We start from the raw sequence: 19,844 nt of genomic DNA on the forward strand, positions 1-19,844 counted from the left end.
AGCCTATTCAGGGACAGGTTGGTGTGTAGTTACAGACACACTCAGGGGGGGGGGGAGTTTCCCCTAGCCTATTCAGGGACAGGTTGGTGTGTAGTTACAGACACACTCAGGGGGGGGGGGGGGGGGGGAGTTTCCCCTAGCCTATTCAGGGACAGGTTGGTGTGTAGTTACAGACACACTCAGGGGGGGAGTTTCCCCTAGCCTATTCAGGGACAGGTTGGTGTGTAGTTACAGACACACTCAGGGGGGTAGTTTCCCCTAGCCTATTCAGGGACAGGTTGGTGTGTAGTTACAGACACACTCAGGGGGCTAGTTTCCCCTAGCCTAGTCAGGGACAGGTTGGTGTGTAGTTACAGACACACTCAGGGGGGGGGGAGTTTCCCCTAGCCTATTCAGGGACAGGTTGGTGTGTAGTTACAGACACACTCAGGGGGGGGGAGTTTCCCCTAGCCTATTCAGGGACAGGTTGGTGTGTAGTTACAGACACACTCAGGGGGGGGGGGAGTTTCCCCTAGCCTATTCAGGGACAGGTTGGTGTGTAGTTACAGACACACTCAGGGGGGGAGTTTCCCCTAGCCTATTCAGGGACAGGTTGGTGTGTAGTTACAGACACACTCAGGGGGGTAGTTTCCCCTAGCCTATTCAGGGACAGGTTGGTGTGTAGTTACAGACACACTCAGGGGGGTAGTTTCCCCTAGCCTATTCAGGGACAGGTTGGTGTGTAGTTACAGACACACTCAGGGGGGTAGTTTCCCCTAGCCTATTCAGGGACAAGTTGTTGTATAGTTACAGACACACTCAGGGGGGTAGTTTCCCCTAGCCTATTCAGGGACAGGTTGGTGTGTAGTTACAGACACACTCAGGGGGGTAGTTTCCCCTAGCCTATTCAGGGACAGGTTGGCGTGTAGTTACAGACACACTCAGGGGGGTAATTTCCCCTAGCCTATTCAGGGACAGGTTGGTGTGTAGTTACAGACACACTCAGGGGGGGAGTTTCCCCTAGCCTATTCAGGGGCAGGTTGGTGTGTAGTTACAGACACACTCAGGGGGGGGGGGGGGGGGGGAGTTTCCCCTAGCCTATTCAGGGACAGGTTGGTGTGTAGTTACAGACACACTCAGGGGGGGGAGTTTCCCCTAGCCTATTCAGGGACAGGTTTGTGTATAGTTACAGACACACTCAGGGGGGGGAGCTTCCCCTAGCCTATTCAGGGACAGGTTGGTGTGTAGTTACAGACACACTCAGGGGGCTAGTTTCCCCTAGCCTATTCAGGGACAGGTTGGTGTGTAGTTACAGACACACTCAGGGGGGGAGTTTCCCCTAGCCTATTCAGGGACAGGTTGGTGTGTAGTTACAGACACACTCAGGGGGGGGGGAGTTTCCCCTAGCCTATTCAGGGACAGGTTGGTGTGTAGTTACATACAGACACACTCAGGGGGGGAGTTTCCCCTAGCCTATTCAGGGACAGGTTGGTGTGTAGTTACAGACACACTCAGGGGGGTAGTTTCCCCTAGCCTTTTCAGGGACAGGTTGGTGTGTAGTTACAGACACACTCAGGGGGGGGGGAGTTTCCCCTAGCCTATTCAGGGACAGGTTGGTGTGTAGTTACAGACACACTCAGGGGGGGGAGTTTCCCCTAGCCTATTCAGGGACAGGTTTGTGTATAGTTACAGACACACTCAGGGGGGGGGAGTTTCCCCTAGCCTATTCAGGGACAGGTTGGTGTGTAGTTACAGACACACTCAGGGGGCTAGTTTCCCCTAGCCTATTCAGGGACAGGTTGGTGTGTAGTTACAGACACACTCAGGGGGGGAGTTTCCCCTAGCCTATTCAGGGACAGGTTGGTGTGTAGTTACAGACACACTCAGGGGGGGGGGGGGGAGTTTCCCCTAGCCTATTCAGGGACAGGTTGGTGTGTAGTTACATACAGACACACTCAGGGGGGGAGTTTCCCCTAGCCTATTCAGGGACAGGTTGGTGTGTAGTTACAGACACACTCAGGGGGGGGAGTATCCCTAGCCTATTCAGGGACAGGTTGGTGTGTAGTTACAGACACACTCAGGGGGGTAGTTTCCCCTAGCCTATTCAGGGACAGGTTGGTGTGTAGTTACAGACACACTCAGGGGGGGGGAGTTTCCCCTAGCCTATTCAGGGACAGGTTGGTGTGTAGTTACAGACACACTCAGGGGGGGGAGTTTCCCCTAGCCTATTCAGGGACAGGTTGGTGTGTAGTTACATACAGACACACTCAGGGGGGGAGTTTCCCCTAGCCTATTCAGGGACAGGTTGGTGTGTAGTTACATACAGACACACTCAGGGGGGGAGTTTCCCCTAGCCTATTCAGGGACAGGTTGGTGTGTAGTTACAGACACACTCAGGAGGGGAGTTTCCCCTAGCCTATTCAGGGACAGGTTGGTGTGTAGTTACAGACACACTCAGGGGGGGGGGAGTTTCCCCTAGCCTATTCAGGGACAGGTTGGTGTGTAGTTACAGACACACTCAGGGGGGGGGGGAGTTTCCCCTAGCCTGTTCAGGGACAGGTTGGTGTGTAGTTACAGACACACTCAGGGGGGAGTTTCCCCTAGCCTATTCAGGGACAGGTTGGTGTGTAGTTACAGACACACTCAGGGGGGGGAGTTTCCCCTAGCCTATTCAGGGACAGGTTGGTGTGTAGTTACAGACACACTCAGGGGGGTAGTTTCCCCTAGCCTATTCAGGGACAGGTTGGTGTGTAGTTACAGACACACTCAGGGGGGGAGTTTCCCCTAGCCTATTCAGGGACAGGTTGGTGTGTAGTTACATACAGACACACTCAGGGGGGGAGTTTCCCCTAGCCTATTCAGGGACAGGTTGGTGTGTAGTTACAGACACACTCAGGGGGGGAGTTTCCTCTAGCCTATTCAGGGACAGGTTGGTGTGTAGTTACAGACACACTCAGGGGGGTAGTTTCCCCTAGCCTATTCAGGGACAGGTTGGTGTGTAGTTACAGACACACTCAGGGGGGTAGTTTCCCCTAGCCTATTCAGGGACAGGCTGGTGTGTAGTTACAGACACACTCAGGGGGGTAGTTTCCCCTAGCCTATTCAGGGACAAGTTGTTGTGTAGTTACAGACACACTCAGGGGGGTAGTTTCCCCTAGCCTATTCAGGGACAGGTTGGTGTGTAGTTACAGACACACTCAGGGGGGTAGTTTCCCCTAGCCTATTCAGGGACAGGTTGGTGTGTAGTTACAGACACACTCAGGGGGGTAGTTTCCCCTAGCCTATTCAGGGACAGGTTGGTGTGTAGTTACAGACACACTCAGGGGGGGAGTTTCCCCTAGCCTATTCAGGGGCAGGTTGGTGTGTAGTTACAGACACACTCAGGGGGGGGAGTTTCCCCTAGCCTATTCAGGGACAGGTTGGTGTGTAGTTACAGACACACTCAGGGGGCTAGTTTCCCCTAGCCTATTCAGGGACAGGTTGGTGTGTAGTTACAGACACACTCAGGGGGGGAGTTTCCCCTAGCCTGTTCAGGGACAGGTTGGTGTGTAGTTACAGACACACTCAGGGGGGGAGTTTCCCCTAGCCTATTCAGGGACAGGTTGGTGTGTAGTTACAGACACACTCAGGGGGGTAGTTTCCCCTAGCCTATTCAGGGACAGGTTGGTGTGTAGTTACAGACACACTCAGGGGGGTAGTTTCCCCTAGCCTATTCAGGGACAGGTTGGTGTGTAGTTACAGACACACTCAGGGGGGGAGTTTCCCCTAGCCTATTCAGGGACAGGTTGGTGTGTAGTTACAGACACACTCAGGGGGGGGAGTTTCCCCTAGCCTATTCAGGGACAGGTTGGTGTGTAATTACATACAGACACACTCGGGGTGGGGGGGGGCGCACACACACACCCAAAGCATTTAGTAGCGGTGCTGATTTATGCAGACTAAACTAAGAATAGTTAAACGCTATGTGAATGCTCCCAACAATTTAATGGGTAAATCAACAACTTTTAGACAATGCCATGTATCCTGAAGTGGGTACTGTTGCTGAAACTTTGGTGATTTACCCATTTAATTGTTGGAAGCAGTTGTATAGTGTGCAACTCTTTAATGGAGTTTCCCCTAGCAACAGATGTAGTATCAGCTTCCCCAATTCTAACCTGAACCATTAGTGGGGGAAATGGCCGGGGTGACTACAACCAGACAGCCCGCTTGGCTCTGTCTGCACTCTCACAGTTACCAACATACTAACAGTGTAATCAGTGTTGTGTAGGCTTGGTCTGTGCTATGTAACTAACACATGCAGTAATGCGAGTTTGCTCATTGGCTGTGTTTAGCTCCTATTAGAAGACGGATAGTTGGTGACATACAGGGAAATTGAATCCTTACACAACATGGGATGAGCTAGTACTGCAGGCAGGCCTGGGTTGTGTAAGCGAAGGTTTGCATAAGTGCACTTTAGTCCCATAAACAGAGCCACACTGAACCACTAGGTGGATTCAGATTTCCCTACTACGGCAAACATACAGGCCTTGAATTGATGTGCTGTTCGGTTTGGATCAATGAGGACAGACATAACACTACCCTTGAAATGTGAATCTGAATTTCCATTCCTGTTTTATGAAAACATGGTTTGTTATTGAACTCGTTGGGAAACACAATTGCCTTGTTTGTTTTTCTGTATGTAATGTAGTAGCCTAGATACTGCTATCTCTGATTCAACATGTCTGTGAAGCCTGTAGTCACATCAGGCATGCATTTTTTTCAACAGGAGCACAATACATTACCTAACACTACTGCCCCAGATATCAAACTCCTACTCAAACCAGAGAGACCTACATTTTCAAGTGGTTGCTATAGTGACAGAATGATTATGAATGGTAGGTGGCCAATAAAAGACGGGATGCATTATGTGGGTCTGTACAGTCGTGGCCAAAAGTTTTGAGAATGACACAAAGTGCTGCTTCAGTGTCTTTAGATATGTGTCAGATGTTACTATGGAATACTGGAGGATAATTACAAGCATTTCATAAGTATCAAAGGCTTTTATTGACAATTACATTTAGTTGATGCAAAGAGTCAATATTTGCAGTGTTGACCCTTCTTTTTCAAGACCTCTGCAATCTGCCCTGGCATGCTGTCCAATTAACTTCTGGCCCACATTGGCAGCCCATTCTTGCATAATCAATGCTTGGAGTTTGTGGGTTTTTGTTTGTCCACCCACCTCTTGAGGATTGACCACAAGTTCTTAATTGGATTAAGGTCTGGGGAGTTTCCTGGCCATGGACCCAAAATATCAATGTTTTGTTCCCCGAGCCACTTAGTTATCACTTTTGCTTTATAGCAAGGTGCTCCATCATGCTGGAAAAGGCATTGTTCGTCACCAAACTGTTCCTGGATGGTTGGGAGAAGTTGCTCTCGGAGGATGTGTTGGTACCATTCTTTATTCATGGTTGTGTTCTTAGGCAAAATTGTGAGAGAGCCACCTCCCTTGGCTGAGAAGCAACCACACACATGAATGGTCTCAGGATGCTTTACTGTTGGCATGACACAGGACTGATGGTAGTGCTCACCTTGTCTTCTCCGGACAAGCTTTTTTCCGGATGCACCAAACAATCAGAAAGGGGATTCATTAGAGAAAAATGACTTTACTCCAGTCCTCAGCAGTCCAATCCCTGTACCTTTTGCAGAATATCAGTCTGTTCCTGATGTTTTTCCTGGAGAGAAGTGGCTTCTTTGCTGCCCTTCTTGACACCAGGCCTTCCTCCAAAAGTCTTTGCCTCACTGTGCGTGCAGATGCACTGACACCTGCAGGCTGCCATTCCTGAGCAAGCTCTGTACTGGTGGTGCCCCGATCCCGCAGCTGAATCAACTGTAGGAGACGGTCGTGGCGCTTGCTGGACTTTCTTGGGTGCCCTGAAGCATTCTTCACAACAATTGAACCGCTCTCCTTGAAGTTCTTGATGAGCCGATAAATGGTTGATTTAGGTGCAATCTTACTGGCAGCAATATCCTTGCCTGTGAAGCCCTTTTTGTGCAAAGCAATGATGACGGCACGTGTTTCATTGCGGGTAACCATGGATGACAGAGGAACCACTCTAACCGAGTTCTGGACTTGGAATTCCGAGTTGGATGAATTGCAAATCAAAATGATTTTTCCCAGCCGGAGCTGTTTTTTTTCATTTTATTTTGTATTTATTTAACCTTTAACTTATTTTCCTTGAGTACCCAGTTGTCTGGAACGCACTGAAATCTGAAGTCTAAGGGACTTTTCAGACTTGGTTCCTTTCAGACAATTTTTGTGAACTTTCTTCGCTTAATTTTTCACGCGGTGTGAACCCTCCAAAGGAACTCAAACCCCACAAAAGAGCCCCCAAAGCGAACTGAACTCGGACCATCTTGAGAGGTGATCTGAGTTGGGTTCCCTTGAATTCCGTCATCAGGAATGTGAACACAAAGCTCCCCAGGATCGCTTGTCATTATTCCTGCACCACACACTAGACTACTACAACACCGTTTTCCCTGCCATAAGAAAGGTGTGCTGTTTTTGGTTAGGCCTATTGATTAGCGATTGTCAAGGATGCACAGAAATTCCAAAACATGTGTGGAGCTTTTAGTTCAAATTATTTGTTTGCAATATGTGATCTATAGGCTAATAGCTCATATGCTGTTTATTCAATTGTAGGGTTTGAATAGTGTGAGAAGACACCAACTTATTTGGTGAGAATCACAACATAAAATACAAAATCAATTCTAGCTCTTTAAGGGGCAGTAGTCTACATTGGGTATACAATTTCCAATTACAGGGGATTCATCAGAGAAAATGACTTTACTCCAGTCCTCAGCAGTCCAATCCCTGTACCTTTTGCAGAATATCAGTCTGTTCCTGATGTTTTTCCTGGAGAGAAGTGGCTTCTTTGCTGCCCTTCTTGACACCAGGCCATCCTCCAAAAGTCTTTGCCTCACTGTGCATGCAGATGCACTCACACCTGCCTGCTGCCATTCCTGAGCAAGCTCTGTACTGGTGGTGCCCCGATCCTGCAGCTGAATCAACTTTAGGAGAGGGTCCTGGCGCTTGCTGGACTTTCTTGGGCGCCCTGAAGCCGTCTTCACAACAATTGAACCGCTCTCCTTGAAGTTCTTGATGATCAGATAAATGGTTGATTTAGGTTCAATCTTACAGGCAGCAATATCCTTGCCTGTGAAGCCCCCATCCCATCCGTCCATGCCTGAGTGTATCATTAGACAAAGAAAGTAACATATCACGTTGCACAATATAGCCTAGCATCTGTTATAAAAGTGTCTATTTGCAGAAAAAAAGCGTCACGTTTTTCTGTCACATCACGTTTTTGCAGGTGGTGGATTATCTGTATTTAGATGACTGCAAGGGCCCAGGTCATCATAATAGAGTGTGGAGTTGAGTAACTAGTTAACTTGATGGTGTGCTAGTTATGATTTTGAACAACATAAAGCAGTGGTGTAAAGTACTTGAGTTAAATACTTTAAAGTACTACATTGATCGTTTTTTGTGGTATCTGTACTTTTTACTATGTATATTTCTGACTATTTCTACTTCTACTTCACTACATTCCTAAAGAAAATGTATTTTATACTCCATACATTTCCCTGACACCAAAAAGGAGTCGTTACATTTTGATTGTTTAAAATGGTCCAATTCACGCACTTATCAAAAGAACATACCTGATCTTCTCTACTGTCACTGTCTGTCGGGTCCTCCGGGTTATTCTCCAGTCGGAGAAAAAGCATGTTATGAAACTCCGCATAAATCAGTTTCACAACAGGGTGGGACGCCGGTCTTTCGACCAATAGCATGCCCAGATTTCCCGTCACGTGATATTTATTTATGTAAGGTAATGGTGTTACACTGTATGGCTTGGGCTTTGTCGAGCTTCATCAGTACAATGCGTAACAGGGTGATAAACTGACATCTCCCAGCTGTGTTTTTACAGTAGAGTCCGAGGCCGAAACATTCGCGGAATCGTTGTTAAAATTCTGACCCAAAATTGGTCTAGTGTTGGAGTTCAGAGTTGAAGACAACCAGACTAGAAGCGATCGGACTTTATATTCATCATGTTTCTAGGAAAGGGAAGACGTTACTTTATGTTTGACGATGGAAAACGCGTGTGAATGAATCGGAAGGGTTTTGTCTGTTGGAATTACACTATAAGTGCTTTATGTTTGGATCTTGGGTTCAGAGAGCCTTTGTTTACAGGATCGGAAAGAGGCCAGGAGTCAGTTCATGTGAATCGGAGAGGGGTGTCTGTCGTTGTTTAGATGGTGATTAGAAAGACAGGAAGGATAGATTGGGACTAATAAGAAGATCACGTTACTTAACCATAAGCAGCGCACGTTACTTAACCCACTGAAACCATGTCGCATGTGACTGACTGGGAAGCGTCCGCGTCGATAATCGTATAACCTGAGAGAGAAAGCACGGACCAGCTGGGGTGACACAACCCCGCCACGGTGCCACCATGGATCTACTTGAGTGCCCAATCTGCCTGTTCCTCATGTGTGAACCGGCCACCATGTCCTGTGGTCACTCGTTCTGCCGGAGCTGCCTGGGGAACTACTTGCCATCCAGGTGCCCAGCCTGCAAGGAAAGATTTAAACAGAGAGACGCCAAAAACATAAAGAACAACATCCTGATATTCAGTGTCATTGAGAAGTGCTGCCCAGAAGAAACGAGGATGAAATGCCATATTCTGGAGAAACTCAAAACCAGCGAGTTCACAGAATCTTTACGCATCGCGGATGAAGGGATACGACTAGGTAGGTTTCTAAAAAATAATGTGTGAACTTGAGTATGTTTGGGGATGACATTTCCTTACGCAACCCTCGACGAGGCTGCAGTACAGGCCTACGACGAAATGTGTATACGTTGTGTAAAGTGGAATCCAGCCACTTATGAAAGCCCCACGCCACCCTGATTACGTACATTTACGTCACACAGATGTTTGCCCAAAGAAACTCCAGCCAAGACGTAGGATGTAAAATGATCATGCTGACTAATAAAAACACACACACCTGAAGTTCATTCCGATATATTAATGTACTCAGATGAAATTGCTTTAATTGTCTTTATTTGTCTTCAGTGCAAAATAGCCTACAGAATCAGGCTCCCCTCGCAAAAGAGGCTTCTAACCTCAACGGGCTTTTCCTGGTTAAATACAGGTTAAATAAAATACTGTATGTATTGGTGTAGTGACCTGGCATGCACTCCTGTTGTAGCCAGTAGCCTGGTCAGATAAGAGTCACATGTTGGGAGGCAGTCACAGTGGTCCAACATATATAACATATATAACCAAATTTATAAAACTAACCAGATGTCACAGTTGTAAGAATCGGCTTTAATTGAATGCAGTTATATTCTGTTAATTCAGTTCTCTTTATAAGCCTGTGATAAAATGCAGTTCTAATTATTTTGGCCCATGTACTTTGCCTCCCATCTATTCTACACATGTTCATAGGCAACATATAATGTGTTTGTGCATGGCTTATACAGTTGGAGTTTGAAGTTTACATACACCTACAGCCAAATACATTTAAACTCAGTTTTTCACAATTCCTGACATTTAATCCGTGTAAAAATTCCCTGTTTTAGGTCAGTTAGGATCACCACTTTATTTTAACAATGTGAAAGAATAATAGTAGGCAGAATTATTTATTTAAGCTTTTATTTATTTCATCACATTCCCAGTGGGTCAGAAGTTTACATATACTAATTGAGGGTTTGGTAGCATTGCATTTAAATTGTTTTGTTTGGTCAAACGTTTCGGGTAGCCTTCCACAAGCTTCCCACAATAAGTTGGGTGAATTTTGTCCCATTCCTCCTGACAGAGCTGGTGTAACGGAGTCAGGTTTGTAGGCCTCCTTGCTCTCACATGCTTTTTCAGTTCTGCCCACAAATGTTCTATGGGATTGAGGTCAGGGCTTTGTGGTGGCCACTCCAATACCTTGACTTTGTTGTCCTCAAGCCATTTTGCCACAACTTTGGAAGTATGCTTGGGGTCATTGTCCATTTGGAAGACCCATTTGCGACCAAACTTTAACTTCCTGACTGATGTCTTGATGTTGCTTCAATATATCCACATAATTGTCCTACCTCATGATGCCATCTATTTTGTGAAGTGCACAAGTCCCTCATACAGAAAAGCACCCCCACAATATTATGCTGCCACCCCGTGCTTCACTGTTGGGAAGGTGTTCTTCGGCTTGCAAGCCTCCCCCTTTTCCTCCAAACCTAACAATGGTCATTATGGCCAAACAGTTCTATTTTTGTTTCATCAGACCAGAGGACATTTCTCCAAAAAGTATGATCTTTGTCCCCATGAGCAGTTGCAAACCGTAGTCTGGCTTTTTTATGGCAGTTTTGGATTAGTGGCTTCTTCCTTGCTGAGCGGCCTTTCAGGTTATGTCGATATAGTACTCGTTTTACTGTGGATATAGATACTTTTGTACCTGTTTCCTCCAGCATCTTCACAGGGTCCTTTGCTGTTGATCTGGGATTGATTTGCACTTTTCGCTCCAAAATACATTAATCTCTAGGAGACAGAACACGTCTCCTTTCTGAGCGGTATGACGGCTGCGTGGTCCCATTGTGTTTATACTTGTGTACTATTGTTTGTACAGATGAACGTGGTACCTTCAGGAGTTTGAGAATTGGGTACTTTTTTCACCACTGCAGATATGGGAGTTTATCAAACAAAACAAATATGTTTCAGCCTCAGACCTTCATCAGTGGCCTCTTTCAATAGCAAGGCCATGCTCAGTGAGTCTGTACAATGTCAAGGATTTTCTTAATGTTGGGTATGTCACATTGGTCAGGTATTCTGCCACTGTTTACTTACTTTATTAGCTAGCATTCTAATTTGTTCAGTTTTTTGTGGATTCTTTCCAGTTTGTCAAATAGTTATCATATTTTGGTTGGGTCTAATAGTGTTGAAGTCCTGGGGCCTCTGTGGGGTCTGTTTGTGTTTGTGAACAGAGCCCCAGGACCAGCTTGCTTAGGGGACTCTTCTCCAGGTTCATCTCTCTGTATGTGATTGCTTTGTTATGGAAGGTTTGGGAATCGCTTCCTTTTAGGTGGTTGTAGAATTTAACGACTATTTTCTGTATTTTGATAATTAGCGTGTATCAGCCTAGTTCTGCTCTGCCTGCATTATTTGGTGTTTTATGTTGTACACAGAGGATATTTTTGCAGAATTCTGCATGCTGTCTCAAATGAGTGTTTTTCCCATTTTGTGAATTCTTGGTTGGTGAGCGCATCCCAGACCACACAATCATAAAGGGCAATGGGTTCTATAACTGATTTAACTATTTTTAGCCAGATCCGCATTGGAATGTCACATTTTATGTTCCTTTTGATGGCGTAGAAGGGCCTTGCCTTGTCTCTCAGATCGTTCACAGCTTTGTGGAAGTTACCTGTGGTGCTGATGTTTAGGCCGAGATATGTATAGTATTTTTTGTGTGCTTTAGGGCACCGGTGTCTAGATGGAATTTGTATTTGTGGTCCTAGCAACTGAATATTTTTTGGAACCCCATTATTTTGGTCTTACTGAGATTTACTGTCAGGGCCCAGGTCTGTCAGGGCCCAGGTCTGTCAGGGCCCAGGTCTGTCAGGGCCCAGGTCTGTCAGGGCCCAGGTCTGTCAGGGCCCAGGTCTGTCAGGGCCCAGGTCTGTCAGGGCCCAGGTCTGTCAGAATCTGTGCAGAAGATCTAGGTGCTGCTGTTGGCCCTCCTTGGTTGGGGACAGAAACACCAGATCATCAGCGAACAGTAGACATTGAACTTCAGATTCTAGTAGGCTGAGGCTGGGTGCTGCAGACTGTTCTTGTGCCCTCTCCAATATGTTGATATACAGTACCAGTCCAAAGTTTAGACACAGTCATTCTAGGGCTTTTCTTTATTTTTACTATATTCTACATTGTGTGAAATAACACATGGAATCATGTAGTAACCAAAAAGGTGTTAAATATTTAAGATTCTTTAAAGTAGCCACCCTTTGCCTTAATGACAGCTCTGCACACTCTTGGCATTCTGTCAAAATGCTTCATAAGGTTGTCACCTGGAATGCATTTCAATTAACAGGTGTGCCTTGGTAAAAGTTCATTTGTGGAATTTCTTTCCTTCTTAATGCGTTTGAGCCAATCAGTTGTGTTGTGACAAGGTAGGGGTGGTTTACAGAAGATCGCCCTATCTGGTAAAAGACCAAGTCCATATTATTGCAACAGCTCAAATAAGGAAAGGGAAACGACAGTCCATCATAACTTTAAGACATAAAGCTCAGTCAATGCGGAACATTTCAAGAAATTTTAAGGTTTCTTCAAGTGCAGTCGCAAAAACCATCAAGCGCTATGATGAAACTGGCTCTCATGAGGACCGCCACTGGAAAGGATGGCCCAGAGTGACCTCTGCTCTAGAGGATACATTCATTGGAGTTAAATGTACCTCAGAGTTCAAGTAACAGACACATCTCGACAGCAACTGTTCAGAGGAGACTGCGTGAATCAGGCCTTCATGGTTGAGTTGCTGCAAAGAAACCACTTCTAAAGGACACCAATAATAAGAAGTGACTTGCTTGTGCCTAGAAATATGAACAATGGACATTAGACCAGTGGAAATCTGTCCTTTGTTCTGATGAGTCCACATTTGAGATTTTTGGTTCTAACCGCCATGTCTTTGTGAGATGCAGAGTAGGCGAACGGATGATCTCTGCATGTGTGGTTCCCACTGTGAAGCATGGAGGAGGAGGTGTGATGGTGCGGGGGTGCTTTGCTGGTGACACTGTCAGTGGTTTATTTAGAATTCAAGGCAGACTTAACCAGCATGGCTACAACAGCATTCTGCAGCGATACGGCATCCCATCTGGTTTGGGCTTAGTGGGATTATCATTTGTTTTTCAACAGGACAATGACCCAACACACCTCCAGGCTGTGTAAGGACTATTTGACCAAGAAGGAGAGTAGTTGAGTGCTGCATCAGATGACCTGGCCTCCACAATCACCCGACCTCAACCAAATTGAGATGGTTTGGGATGAGTTGGATCACAGAGTGAAGGAAAAGCAGCCAACAAGTGTTCAGCATATGTGGGAACTCCTTCAAGACTGTTGGAAAAGCATTCTTCGTGAAGCTGGTTGAGAGAATGCCAAGAGTGTGCAAAGGTGTCATCAAGGCAAAGGGTGGCAAATATTAAATGTATTTTGATTTGTTTAATACTTTTTTGGTTACTACATGATCCATATGTGTTATTTTATAGTTTTGATGTCTTCACTGTTGTGCTACAATGTAGAAAATAGTAAACATTAAGAAAAACCTGGGAATGAGTAGGTTTGTCCAAACTTTTGACTGGTTCTGTATTATGTAAAAGTGGGTATTTTAAGGGCGCTGTACTGCAGCGCCAGCAATGCCTCCAGAGACTCTGGGTTCGCGCCCAGGCTCTGTCGTAACCGGCCGCGACCGGGTGGTCCGTGGGGCGACGCACAATTGGCCTAGCGTCATCCGGGTTAGGGAGGGTTTGGCCGGTAGGGATATCCTCGTCTCATCGCACACCAGCGACTCCTGTGGCGGGCCGGGCGCAGTGCGCGCTAACCAAGGTTGCCAGGTGCACAGTGTTTCCTCCGACACATTGGTGCGGCTGGCTTCCGGGTTGGATGCGCGCTGTGTTAAGAAGCAGTGCGGCTTGGTTGTGTTGCGTATCGGAGGACGCATTACTTTCAACCTTCGTCTCTCCCGAGCCTGTACGGGAGTTGTAGCGATAAGACAAGATAGTAGCTACTAACAATTGGATACCACGAAATTGGGGAGAAAAAGGGGTAAAATTCAACAAAAAAAACACAAAAAAATGGGTATAGCTCAAGCTGCATCCCTGTATCACCCAACAGCCCTGTGGAAAGAAATATATATTTTTTCCCATTTTAACTGCACTCTTGTTGTTTGTGTACATGGATTTTATAATTTCATATGTTTATCCCCCAACGCCGCTTTCCATCAATTTGTAAAGCAGACCCTCATGCCAAATTGAGTCAAGCTTTTTTTAAATCAATAAAGCATGAGAAGACTTTGCCTTTGTTTGTTTGTCAATTTGGGTGTGCAGGGTGAATACGTGGTCTGTTGTATGGTAATTTGTTAAAAAGACAATTTGACATTTGCTCAGTACATTGTTTTCTCTGAGGAAATGTATGAGTCTGCTGTTAATGATAATGCAGTGGATTTTCCCAAGATTGCTGTTGACGCATATCCCACGGTAGTTAATGGGGTCCAATTTGTGTCCACTTTTGTGGATTGGGGTGAGCAGTCCTTGGTTCCAAATATTGAGGAAGATGCCAGAGCTGAGGATGATGTTAAAGAGTTTTAGTATAGCCAATTGGAATTTGTGGTCTGTATATTTCATATAGGATACCATCAACACAGCAGGCCTTTTTGGATTAGAGAGTTTCTATTTTGTCCTGTAGTTAATTCAATGTAATTGGAGAATCTAGTGGGTTCTGGTAGTTTTCTCTTTCTCCCTCCCGACCCACACAGCCAGCCTTGTATAACACTGTAATCTGTTGTAAATGGGGTACACTTAGTCTGTCTGTGTTATAAGTATTGTAGTGTTATTGACTCTTCCTTACTGTTACTATTTGGTCAGTAATGCTAGTAGTCCTCACACATAGTTCCACTCCCCCAGAGAAGCACAGCAGTGTTTAGGGAAGTGATCTGGGTTACTTTTGAGTTGTTGAGCTGAGGAGTGTAAGGTGATATTCAGTTTCCTTGTCTTGTATTTTTGTCACTGCTCTCTGTTTAAGTCGTGACTGTCATGACAGCCTTACCCAGTAGCTGATTTTCTCTCTGTTTAAGTCGTGACTGTCATGACAGCCTTACCCAGTAGCTGATTTTCTCTCTGTTTAAGTCGTGACTGTCATGACAGCCTTACCCAGTAGCTGATTTTCTCTCTGTTTAAGTCGTGACTGTCATGACAGCCTTACCCAGTAGCTGATTTTCTCTCTGTTTAAGTCGTGACTGTCATGACAGCCTTACCCAGTAGCTGATTTTCTCTCTGTTTAAGTCGTGACTGTCATGACAGCCTTACCCAGTAGCTGATTTGTTTCTGGGTGCTGAGATTAGATTTGAGGTGATGTCTAACAACATACAATAAACATGCAGAGGTAATTGTGGTTATATGTGTGCAGAGGTAATTGTATTTATGTGTGCAGAGGTAATGCAGAGGTAATTGTATTTATGTGTGCAGAGGTAATTGTGGTTATGTGTGCAGAGGTAATTGTGTTTATATGTGTGCAGAGGTAATTGTGTTTATGTGTGCAGAGGTAATGCAGAGGTAATTGTGTTTATGTGTGCAGAGGTAATGCAGAGGTAATTGTGTTTATGTGTGCAGAGGTAATTGTGTTTATATGTGCAGAGGTAATTGTGTTTATATGTGCAGAGGTAATGCAGAGGTAATTGTGTTTATGTGTGCAGAGGTAATGCAGAGGTAATTGTGGTTATGTGTGCAGAGGTAATTGTGTTTATGTGTGCAGAGGTAATGCAGAGGTAATTGTGGTTATGTGTGCAGAGGTAATGCAGAGGTAATTGTGGTTATGTGTGCAGAGGTAATTGTGTTTATATGTGCAGAGGTAATTGTGTTTATATGTGCAGAGGTAATGCAGAGGTAATTGTGTTTATGTGTGCAGAGGTAATGCAGAGGTAATTGTGGTTATGTGTGCAGAGGTAATTGTGTTTATGTGTGCAGAGGTAATGCAGAGGTAATTGTGGTTATGTGTGCAGAGGTAATGCAGAGGTAATTGTGTTTATGTGTGCAGAGGTAATTGTGGTTATGTGTGCAGAGGTAATTGTGTTTATGTGTGCAGAGGTAATGCAGAGGTAATTGTGTTTATGTGTGCAGAGGTAATGCAGAGGTAATTGTGTTTATGTGTGCAGAGGTAATTGTGTTTATGTGTGCAGAGGTAATGCCGAGGTAATTGTGGTTATGTGTGCAGAGGTAATTGTGGTTATGTGTGCAGAGGTAATTGTGGTTATGTGTGCAGAGGTAATTGTGGTTATGTGTGCAGAGGTAATGCAGAGGTAATTGTGGTTATGTGTGCAGAGGTAATTGTGTTTATGTGTGCAGAGGTAATTGTGTTTATGTGTGCAGAGGTAATGCAGAGGTAATTGTGGTTATGTGTGCAGAGGTAATTGTGGTTATGTGTGCAGAGGTAATGCAGAGGTAATTGTGTTTATGTGTGCAGAGGTAATGCAGAGGTAATTGTGTTTATGTGTGCAGAGGTAATGCAGAGGTAATTGTGGTTATGTGTGCAGAGGTAATTGTGGTTATGTGTGCAGAGGTAATTGTGGTTATGTGTGCAGAGGTAATTGTGGTTATGTGTGCAGAGGTAATTGTGGTTATGTGTGCAGAGGTAATTGTGGTTATGTGTGCAGAGGTAATTGTGGTTATGTGTGCAGAGGTAATTGTGTTTATATGTGTGCAGAGGTAATTGTGTTTATGTGTGCAGAGGTAATGCAGAGGTAATTGTGGTTATGTGTGCAGAGGTAATTGTGGTTATGTGTGCAGAGGTAATTGTGGTTATGTGTGCAGAGGTAATGCAGAGGTAATTGTGTTTATGTGTGCAGAGGTAATTGTGTTTATATGTGTGGGAGTTATCTTTCATAATGAATGCCTAACCTCCATACTAATGATCTGTCATTACACAGAGAATGAAACAACTTCCTACAAGAGAAAGTCTGATTCTGACTGGATGTTTCTCCTCTACCCACCAGTAGTTTGCTAACTGCTTTTCTGACTGCGTTGTCATACTGAGGGTGTCAGTGCACCAAACATGTTGCATGAATAACAGTTTCTGTGCACCACACAGGACTATGCATAACAGATTGGGGTTCACTCCATTGTTTTGATACACTCATTATATTAATACTCTGCAGGCTTTGCTGTAAAGCTAGCAGGTAGCATGCTACACCCAAAGAACCCTGGTATTGGGGGAGGAGGGAAGGTGAGGGTGTGAGGTCAGATGATTGTGCAACTTGTAGCTCATATTGTAACTTCAGGTTTTTGGGAGATTGTCTAATATTCCTGATAGGGCAAATCGAACTAACCCAATTCTGACTGGGAAGCTATCACTGATAATGATCACTGTTATGCACTATGCTCCCTCCCCCAGCCCCTGGGGATGTGAGTCTGAAGGTGTGGAGAGCAGAAGCCAGTATGGGACTGGGACTGTTCTCTGATGCCCTGAGGGACCTTGAAGACCTTTGCTGCGTTCGCCCCAAGTGGACAGAGGTAAGAAACACGCCCCAAACAACTGGAGAGAAGGAGGGGGAGAGTGAGGGGGAGACCTCACCAACCCCACACCCCCCTTTTAAAAAACAATTATCCCCTGTGCTGCATACTTATCTTGCCCTCTAACACACGATACAAAACAACATCACACATCACAATAACCAAAACCTCACCACTTCTACAACTGTATATTGACACACCATATTTCCTTAAATATCTCCACACTTTTTAATCATTTTATAAGAACTCAAATTGCATCTTAAGGCACGCAGAGACCATGCCAATAGAAAAGGGTCTGTTATCCCCCCACCTTTGACCCTGTGCCTCCTTGTTAGCCAAATAGCCAACTTTGCCTGAGCAAACTGAAAATTCAACAACACACATTTGGCCTTTTCCTTATTTGAATACCTGTACCCCATTATAAACATCCCAACAGTAAACTCCACCCCAACTTCTCACACAGACATTCTAACATGCTTTACCTCCCACCCCCTCAAACTCCCCCAGGCCAGGAGTGTTAAAGTCTAATAAGTCCTCAATACCCCCTTGCCAGTCCCCAGTCTCTGCCGTCACCTGCAGTGGCGGAAACATTGGTCGCTCCACCCCCTTTGCCTGCTCAAAAACCCCTGTGGCCGACTGAACCAATCTCAAAAGGATGGCTGGATTGTGGAAGATAAGCTTCTCCCACAGCCCAGGCTCCACACCCCCTTCTCATGTGGACCTTAGCAGCTGCCAGGCCCTCAGCACTGCGGAGTAAAAATCAGAGAGACCTGCTGTGCTCAGCCTCCAGCCTCATGAGGAACAGCTGCCGGTCCAACCCTAATCCACCAGCTCCCCTCAGCAGCACACGTGTTGGTTCCCTCCAGCCGAAATCAGTATGGTACAGTAGTCTCTGCGCCGCCTTTACTCGGAATGCAGCCACCCGGCTCTCCAGTTCGACCAGGCCCTGTCCTCTTTCTTAGACGGACATGTACAACACTGCTGCCCTCAGCCAGTGATGACACGACCAGAAAAAATCCACCAGTTTGGGGTGCAGATCTGTGAGCAGACCAGCGGGGGGTTGAGGACAGCCAGTTTATGCCACAGGAAAGATGCCAGCAGGTTGTTGATTATCAGCACCCTCCCTCTATATGACAATTGGGACAGGAGCCACCACCTGGCCAGTCTTGACACCACTACCTGTGAAACCCCCTCCCAGTTCTTCCTGACCCACCTCTCCAAGCCCAGGTATACCCCCAACATTTTAAGCCCTTCACAACTCCACTGTAAACCCCATAGAAGCAGTGGGGGGGCCCTATCCCCCCATGCCCCATATAACAGAGCGTTGCTCTTGCCCCAGCTCACCTTAGTTGACGAAGCTCCCTCGTACACCTTCAGACTCGTCTCTAGTGCATGCATATCTTGCCCATCCCTGACCATCACAGAAACGTCATCTGTATTTTCCGACACTGCAATGCCTGTCAACACACCCATGCCTGTCTCGCACACTCCCTGCAGTCTCCTGCGTATGAGGCACAGAAAAGGTTCACTGGCTAGTGTATATAACTCCCCGGATGGAGGGCATCCTTGTCTAATGCCCCGTCTCACCCAGACTGGCCTACTGAGCCCCCCTCCCTCCTTGACCATACATGACGCCCCAGCATACAACATCTTCACACAAGCCAAAAACCTTTCCTTAAACCCAAAAAAAGACATCACTGAACAGATACTCATGGCCCACTCTATCAAAAGCTTTCTTTAGAGAGAACAGTCCAAAGTTCACATTAGAAACTCTCGACAAGTCCAACATGTCCCTGATTAATAAGAACAAGTTGTCCGTGATTGAGCGTCCCGGTACACAATATGTCTGGTCCTTGTGTACTATAGAGTCCAGATGGAACTTCAGTCTGCTAGCGAGGACCTCGGCAACTATATTGAAGTTTGCACAGAGCAATGCCACAGGCCTCCAGTTCTTAAGTTCACACAAGTCCCCGTTTTTGGGCAGGAGAGTCAGAGCCGCCCAATGGCAACTCATCGGCAACTCTCCTACCCCCACGCATTCACGCAACACGCAAAAGAAGACCAGTCCAATAATTCCCCAGGAGTTTTTATAAAACTCCACTGGGAGTGCATCGACCCCCGGGGCACAGCCGGGGGACATCTAGGTTATGCCTTTGCCAGTTCATGGGACAACCATTTCATCCTTCTGTGCCAGAGAGAGCTTAGGGAGTTCTGCAAACAAAACCTGAGCACACATAGGGTCACACAGTTCCTCTCTCTCTACCTCTCTCTCTCTCCCATTCCTCTCGCTCCCATTTTCCATTCCTCTCTAAATCTCTCTCTACCTCTCGCTCTCCTTCTCTCTCTACCTCTATCTATCGATCTCTCTCTCTCTCATCCATTATTCTCCCTCTTGTCTGTTCTCTCCAGGGTTTCTTTCGTAAAGGTAATGCGTTACTGGAGATGGGTCGTCAGTCTGAAGCCCTGATCCAGTTTCACCGCTGTCTCAAGCTACAGGCCGACTTCACTCCTGCCAAGAGCCAGATTAAAAAGGTCAGTAGCTATAGCCAACACTGACTGGCTCCTTTACTAACTGGCT

At 46.0% G+C, this 19,844-nt stretch overlaps 1 protein-coding gene and 1 long non-coding RNA gene across 3 annotated transcripts in view; one reads left to right on the forward strand and one right to left on the reverse strand.

The window, feature by feature from the left end:
• Positions 1–5,003: 5,003 nt before the first annotated feature.
• Positions 5,004–7,844, reverse strand: LOC149971542 (uncharacterized). Its single transcript, XR_016491797.1, has 2 exons — positions 7,675–7,844; positions 5,004–7,202 (listed from the first exon to the last, which is right to left on the reverse strand). It is a non-coding gene; the product is annotated as an uncharacterized LOC149971542 (long non-coding RNA).
• A 25-nt stretch (positions 7,845–7,869) lies between these two features.
• The window catches only part of lonrf4 (LON peptidase N-terminal domain and ring finger 4), a 28,973-nt gene continuing 16,998 nt past the window's right edge, over positions 7,870–19,844 (forward strand). For both annotated transcript variants that reach the window (XR_016491796.1, XM_036970203.2), the window contains exons 1-3: positions 7,870–8,766; positions 17,148–17,266; positions 19,676–19,798. Coding sequence is in view for 1 of the 2 variants with exons in the window: in XM_036970203.2 (XP_036826098.1) it covers positions 8,469–8,766; positions 17,148–17,266; positions 19,676–19,798 (540 nt within the window). In the remaining variant the exon portion in view is untranslated. The remainder of the gene's footprint in view (positions 8,767–17,147; positions 17,267–19,675; positions 19,799–19,844) is intronic.

This window comes from Oncorhynchus mykiss, chromosome 25, assembly GCF_057628025.1.
Source record: "Oncorhynchus mykiss isolate SJ-2025 chromosome 25, ASM5762802v1, whole genome shotgun sequence".
In the NCBI taxonomy this organism is placed as follows: Eukaryota; Metazoa; Chordata; class Actinopteri; order Salmoniformes; family Salmonidae; genus Oncorhynchus; species Oncorhynchus mykiss.